At 45.8% G+C, this 7,859-nt stretch overlaps 1 protein-coding gene across 1 annotated transcript in view; it reads left to right on the forward strand.

Moving 5' to 3' along the window:
• The first annotated feature begins 3,081 nt into the window (after positions 1 to 3,081).
• Positions 3,082 to 7,859, forward strand: part of LOC101988532 (regulator of G-protein signaling 5) — a 38,368-nt gene continuing 33,590 nt past the window's right edge. The window contains exon 1 of the mRNA XM_005372014.2: positions 3,082 to 3,222. Coding sequence (XP_005372071.1) covers positions 3,179 to 3,222 — 44 coding nt within the window. The 5' untranslated portion in view covers positions 3,082 to 3,178. The remainder of the gene's footprint in view (positions 3,223 to 7,859) is intronic.

The raw sequence follows: 7,859 nt of genomic DNA on the forward strand, positions 1-7,859 counted from the left end.
TTATTATCATGGCATGTTCATCTCCTGGTCTCTCTGCATCTGGCTGGCGACTCCTCTCTCTGCCTTTCTCCTTCCCATCATCCTTAAATTGGTCACCCCACCTATACTTCCTGCCCAGCTACTGGCTAAACAACATTTTATTAAATCAATTTGAGTGACATAGCTTTACAGTGTACAAGAGGATTATTCCATAGCAGATGTGCTATAAGTAACTAACCCCAAGGTGACATTGATAGGTTAATGAACCAGCTCCAAGCCTTGGACCCTGATAACACAAAGCTACTGCCCAGTGATGTGTACAGAAATTGAAACTTTGGAAATGGTCTCTAGGATTGCACTACTCTGCTCCCAAGACATGGCTTCTGTAGCCTATGTGTTGATTCTCAGTGGCAAAAGGGCTCTGTGTGTTTCTAAAGGCCTGTCCATGCGTTCCTGACTTCAGTGACCATTGAACTTCCAGCACCATCACTGGGCATATACATGCCAGCCTGGCAGTGCTAGCTGCTGGCTGGACACTCTTCAATGACCTTCTGGACCTCCACCAATGCTATCTTCCCAGCCTGTCATAGATGAAGGACTTCATAGCAGGCATGGGTTGAGCTTGCAAGCTTCTGAACCTTCCTCACTGAGGCATTCCCCAGTGAAACCTGCAGCAGCATTTTCTCCCCAACCACTGTTCCTGGCTTGCTTGGTGAGATGTCTGTTTAACTTGTATATTAGCATGGTATTATAAGGAATGTTTGTGTGAATAAACTGAGCACTTTAAAAGTCAAATCTTGGGTGGTCTTCCTCATTGTGGAGCTCCTCATAACCCACAGGCCATGCTTCTACACTTCATTTTTGAATTAGTATAATTCTTGTTGGTTATGTTTTTTTTGTGTGAAGCTTTATAGTTGTCAGAATTCTACAGTAGTACTCTGAAAAGAGAACCCAAACAACATTTTTAGGGTAGTAAGACATTACCCAAAGAACAAAGAGAAAGGACCCTATGTACCCCTAATCTAAGAGCTACTCCTTCTGTACGTCTTAGAGCTCAATTAAAAATGTGCCTAAAGGGTTTACTGACACTAACCCCTTATTATCTATCATTCCTCCTGTCCAGCATAGGATCAAATGAGACCAATCATGACAAATGTGACCCTGGCTACTATCAGGTCCAAAGGAAACTCCATTTCCCCAAATTCCAAAAAGCAGAAGGGACAAGGGGCTGTCTGTGGTACCAATTAGCTCATGCTGGCCTCCAGGCTTTCTTGGTTTAACAAAAAAATAAAATAAAATAAAATATCAAATTAAATAAAAAAAAAGTGTCACACATTCCGAAGCCCATTGTTAGTGTCCTAGCTCTTCTTACCTCCTCCCTTACCCTAAACCCTCCCTCCCCCCCAGGTCTCCTCTCCCCCTCCCAGCTACTCATTCTCCTTTTAACACTGCTATTTGTGGCATGCTGGCTCTGTCCATCTACTCCTCTCAGGCTCTCCCTCTTCTCCCTCCCCTTCTCTCTGCTCTCCAGTGTTCTTCCTCCTGGATGTTCCTCTCTCGCTCTCTGCTCTGCTCTGCACCACTGTCTCTCGTGGCCAGGTGAAACCTGCTGGCCACATTTAGTCTACATTTTTCTCCTCCTGCTCTGGGCTCTTCCAGATGCCCCTGCCTGTTTCTCTCTCATATCTACAATGAAAGCTTCCCCCTTAACCATACCATAGAGCGGTCATGTTGTCAGCTTATACAGTTGCTTAATCATGTCCTCAGAGGACACTGTGCAGAGACAAGGATGAACACTGTCAGCATTGAAATGGAGTCACACTGGCCATAGCTGTGGCTGCTTGTAAACCCACGGTTTGGGAGGCTGAAGCAGGAGGAACAACAGTTTGAGGTCAGCCTAGGTTTCACAGCCAGGCCCTTGTTCAAACCAACAGGATTGAGCTGCTTGCTCTAGCCTTGGGAAAGAAACTAAACCCAAGAGGTATGCAGAAATTGCTCCTAGCACAGAACCTGGCACTATGGTGGTGTATTTTGACCTTGAGTCCTGCTTGTAGTCTCTTCACGATTTTGTTTTCAATCACAGGCATATTTCACCTCAAGACTGAGGAGTTAAAGCAAAGAGTGGGGAATGTAATCCATCTACCTCCCAGGAACAGACATTTCAAGGAGAGGCTTGTTGGTTTTCAGACTGTTGAAACAAAGGACTCTAAGCAATTAGACCCCCCTCTGGCATTCTCCTGCTGGGAAAGGAAATGGCTGAAGACCTGGGGGCATCCGGAACAGGAATTTGTCTCCTGGAGAAAGATTTGCAGCTTGTGCAATGACCTTAACCTCACAGCAAACTGACCTGAGAGAGAGAGAGAGAGAGAGAGAGAGAGAGAGAGAGAGAGAGAGAGAACAGAGCTGTACATAGGTGGGCAGGGAATAACCCTGCTTGACTAGTTATGCGAATCCCCTGCTCTGTGTTTAAACCCTACCCTCACGTCAGGCAGATGACAAAGAGAATCATCTCTTTGTCAGTCTTTCAGGGCCACAGTGAACAAATCTCCCTTCTCTGCTTTTCACTATTAGTTTGGTGCCATAACCCCTGAATCTGGCCTGCCTCTGTAGCTCACACCTGCACCAACATCCTTGCTGTTAGAGCCTGGGCTGGGCCTTTTAACTCCGAATTCCTAACATCCATCCAAGTGCCCAGCACGTGGGATTCTCAGGTACACATTCTCTCCACCATGAAAAGGAGCACCGTTTCTTCCTTTGTGAGAGAAAGGTGGGTTCAGTGATGTATCCCCCCCCCCCCCCGCCGACCTGTGACAGCTGGGAAGGGGTTCCACATCACCGTTGTGGCTGGCCTGGGATTGCAGACTTTGTGCACTAATGGTCTTATCACAAGTTAGGGTCCAATTTAGCCCTGACTAAACAAACAACAGGCTGTAGTAACAGAAGCAGCCAGAAGCCCGCCCCAGCAGTGCCTGCAGCCAGGGAGGCCTCCCAGCCCCCACCTCAGGCAACTTGCATCTGTGCTCCAGCCCACAATTTCTCCAGAGCTCCGGATTGGTCCTCAGAGCCACGGAGCTGTGAGAGAGCCTGTATATATTCCTCAGAGGGAAAGGCTGCCCCAGACAGTGTTGAAGTTTCCAGAGACCTGTTCGGCTGTTGAGAAGTTCGCGTTCAAGACTGAGGACCCAAACCGCTTGCCAAAATGTGTAAGGGACTGGCAGCGCTGCCGCACTCGTGCCTGGAAAGGTGAGACCCGAACTCCTTCTGTGTAGGAGATAAAGATGTGGTGCGCCTTTACTCAAGGGAGGATGCCCCAAGGCACCGTGGGATGAGGTCACGGGGATGAAGCAGCTGGTTGGTGATAGACTTGGCACCCACACATCTGTAGTAGTACAGAGATTTGGAAAAAAATCTGCGCTGGAGATCCAACAGGAGAGAATTCATGGGTCAGTTAGTACACAGTGTCATTTCCTTCCAGAAGATGCCTACTCTGTAGGTGTGTGTGTGTGTGTCCTCTCTCTCTCTCTCTCTCTCTCTCTCTCTCTCTCTCTCTCTCTCTCTCTCTCTCTGTGTGTGTGTGTGTGTGTTTAAAAGGTAGCTTCCAACATCAAAGCATAAAATTATCTGGGTTTGAATTCTGGCTCCCCTACTTATGACTTGTGTAGCTTTGAGCCCTTTCCTTAACCCCTCGCTTTGTATATCTGTAGAGGGAGGCAGCCTATCTGTCTACTTCACAGGCTGGTGTGGGGAACCCAGTAAGCACTCATGTGTGCAGTGCTCAGAAGAAAGTCTGACACAATAGAACTGTGGGAGGAATGACCTTTATTCACGGCTAGAAATCGCAACTGCAGCCTCTCCGGGTTTGCAGTGGGACAGAGGGAGCTTCTCATTTTCCCCAGAACCTTAACCTCATTAGATAGAAGTAGTTGGGTTGCTGGCAAAAGACAAGCTTCTGAGATACAAGGTTTGCTTATTACCTAAAGTTCTCAGACACATAGTTGTCCTGGACTGTACTATCTAGTCTGCAAAGAATTCTACATCCAAAATAAACATCTTACTAAAAATGACATCGTAACCTTGTGATCTGGGTGGGAAGCCGGGTTCTGCTCTTTTAGGAAATGGGTCTGGTTAGATGTATGTTGACACTCAGTCATTAAAGGAAATAAAAATGACTGTCATACAGCCTACTTCTGTTCCTGAGGGCAGTGGCGATGTTTGTCTGAGACGGTCACATTGTTTAGTGGTCATCAAGAACGTTTGCCTTTTTAGATCTTGACATTTTCCTTGGTGCTTTCCATCACAGCAATAAATTTGATTGAAAATAAGCTAAGGCATTACAGCGTATTCCCCGGAGTCAGAAGCACACTGGTTTTAAACTGGTGAACATAGGAGAAGCCAGTAGCAGTGGAGTGTGTAGGAGCTGGCTGGTAACTCAGTAGCCCGTTATTCGTTGGGCAGGGGTGGGGGTGTGGATTGGGAGGGGTGGAGGGTGGGGGGTGGGTTCCGGGGCTCAGAACTATTGATTGCTTTGCTCCCTCTCACCTCCACCTCCTCTGTAGAAAGCTTCAGAAATAGGCAGCATGCGGAGAGCTGCGAAGCAGCCCGACTTCTTTGAAGAGCAGGTGATGCATCTTGCTTTTCTCTTTAGCTGTGAGAATCGCACATTGACTGCACAGTATGGTGGATGCCTTTAGCCCACTTGGTATCTGCAGTTGAGCTATCTTCCTTCATCACAGCGGTGAACAGTTGATGCCACTACTGTGTCAGCCTGCAGGAGTTCGGGCATCTTGACATTGCTTCTCATCTTGCCCTCTGTTCTTATGCAATGCACAATGTTTACAGAGATACAGTGGTGGGATTTTTGCAATTATTTCTATTATTGTCATGTGTTAGATTCATTATCAACTTTAGAATTTATTTATATTCACATTTATTATTTATCCCCTTATTTCTAGTTGGGGGTTAGTGTTAGTCTTACTGAAAATGTATATGTTTGAAGCCCATTGTGGTGGATAGGCTAGTGACATAATTGAGCATTTTGCAGAATTCGTAATGTTAAGAATGCAGTAAGCTAATAATGTTGGAGGAGGTTGCCGAGAAACTGTGGATTCTTCTTAATGAAGCAATTTCAGGTATTTCAAGCCTGTATACACTCCTTAGATGATGACAAGCCATACCCTGCACACAGGACAGCGTCCCCATCCATGTAGAAAGGCAAATGAGGATGCATATACTGAATGCTATAGTCCAGTGGAGAGGAATAAACTACCAAGTACTAGAAGTAGAAAGTGGGGACCCGGGTGGGCCTCAGAGTTTTCCATCATTGGAGAGGACTTCACAGGCAGTTAAGAAAATGATGCTTCAACTAATCTTACAGGGCAGAAGAGCCAAGCAGGTATGAGTAGGAGGAAGGGATCTGAGGAATGCCTTCAAGGCCAAGGCGACAGCTGCCTGTGCAGACGTGAATGTAACCGAAAGTTGGGCCAATGTTAATGCAATCTGTACCAAGTCTCAGGCAAGTAAGGAAGGAAAGCCCCAAGTTTTCACTCATCTTTGGCATAGCCTCCTAGGTAGCACACTTCACTCACCATTCTGTAATTTGGATTTGGTTTGTGCCCCTTGGAGGAGTATGTCGGAGACTGTCTAACAGTGTCGTATGATATTTACGCACTTTGGTGGGGGAGGGGGTAGTTTTCTATTACCATAACAAATGACCTGAGAAAGAGCTTACGAAGAGAAAGGGTTTCCTTTGGCTCCTGCTTTTGGAGGTTCCAATCCACAATCAGCTGGCTATGCTGCTTTTGGAGTTGCAAAACAGAGTGCACGGCAGAGCAAAACTGCTCACCTCGTTCCCACGTAACAAAGAAAAGCTGGAAGAGTGGTCTCCCACCCCACTGAGAGGACACACCACCACTGACTCCCTAGGTCCTGCCTCCTAGAGAGTCTACCACCTCCCATCAGCACCTCCTATAGACCAAGCTTTGGATCGTTGGATCTTTGTGGAGACATTTAAGATACAAGCCATAGTAGGGCTTAGTGGGTGTTTCTAATGGGAGCCCTCCACTCACTGCGTGGGTTCTTCCTCTTAGAACATTATCCCATCTGTAATGAGGTCCTTACTAGGTCCAAGTTGATACAAGGACCATGCTCCAAAACCTGCAGATGCTGTAGACCTGGAAGCCTCAGGTATTTCATTATAGTATCAGAACAGATTAAAAATGCCTGGGCTCACCCAAACTTCTTGACTCTGAGAACTGAAGATATTTGCTTGGAACAAGATTCTTTTTCTTTCTTTGCCTAGAAGAATTCAAAACAGACAGTCAGCATTTGGTACATAGTAGGCTCTTGATAAATATTTTCCTGAAACGGTTCTTCAGTAATCAAGAGTCGCTGGAGACAGGTCTGCCCATAGTCAACCTGGCGCTTTTCTCTGCTTTCCACGGGGATGGGGAAGAACAGACATTAGTAGTGACATGTTAGGTCACAATGGGAGAAAAGACCATGCTGAGGTAATGAGGGTTTCCTGTAGGGGTGAGGGAAGGGGGTGGAAAAGGCAAGGTGAAAAGAAACCCAGTGTTTCTATACTAGAGGCAGAAACCACTTGGTAAGCAGGGGATGGTTTGTCTTCAAGGATGGCAAGCCTTTGGCTCTTGGCCATTAAGAAACTTCACAACTTGGGATGCTTCTCCTGGAGCCACTGTCACATCTCCTTTAGTGGCTTCTCTTCCCTCTGTTAACAGGACACTTCCCCCTTTTCCTCATTTAGTCTAGTAAGAACTCAGAGTATAGCGGATGGATGATAATAAAATAAAGTTTGTTTCTTGGGCCAGTGTTAATGGCTTGTCTTACTGACCAGAGAGAAAAGGAGTGAAACTTTAATTAATTCAGGCAGGATCAATCATTAGCAACAGGAAGCAGGATGTGAATGGAGGCCAGCCAATAATGGGTTCCTGTCTCTCTTTTTTCCTTTAAAGTTTCAATCAGTTCTCAGATAACGTGGGATTTGGACCATATTTTAAAGACAGAGTCCAGTTGCCCGAGGATAAAAGACAGCAAATGCCTGACTGTCCCAGAAAGTGGCTGGGGAGACACACTAGCAGCAAAAAGGGGAAGGCAGATGCAGGGCAGGAGGGGTGGCTTTGCAGTCTCTCTGCCTCTGCGTTAGCCCTGGAATGGGACATGGAAAGACCAGAGACCACAGCTGTCCTCGGGATTCCTTTCTGTAGGAGCTGGAAAGCACTGGCTGTCTTCGAGCCTCATTCCTCCTTTGAAAATGAGTATCTGTCTTGTTGGAAAGAAATGGCACAAGAAAGAAAAGAAACAAAACTCACAAGGTGGCAGGCATCACGGGTAGACCCTACTGAGAATCTCTGGAGGCAGCCGGGAAACGCTGTATTAGTCAGTTAGGTGTCAAAGTCTTTGATAAACATTTATTTCCTGCACAATTGTTCCCCTTCCTGAAGCATTCTTCATGTTCCTCCTTTTTAAAAAACACACTGTGAGCCCCGTATAAAACATTAGAAAACACATTAAAAACTACGATTCTTATTCAGGAATCAACAGTAGAACTCCTTAACCCAGTAAACATGCAAATGCTTAGTGACCATTTTGCAGTTGTTCTGTTTGAATTAGGATCCAAAACTTGACACATTTGAGATTAGTATTCTTAGATCTCATAAACAACTCCCCTCCATTACCTAACACAATATTTGCAGGTATACTTTAGGAAGCTATGTTATATTCTAAAAAGAGTTTCTAGATAGGGAGCAGGCAGGGAGCCTGAATGATAATCTTAAAGTTTAATAGGCACAGGGCAGTTCTGGGTTCCCTCTAGACTCATTCTTTGTTTTTTTTTTGTTTTTTGTTTTTTGTTTTTTGTTTTT

The sequence above is a fragment of the Microtus ochrogaster genome, unplaced genomic scaffold (genome assembly GCF_000317375.1).
Source record: "Microtus ochrogaster isolate Prairie Vole_2 unplaced genomic scaffold, MicOch1.0 UNK156, whole genome shotgun sequence".
NCBI classification, from domain to species: domain Eukaryota; kingdom Metazoa; phylum Chordata; class Mammalia; order Rodentia; family Cricetidae; genus Microtus; species Microtus ochrogaster.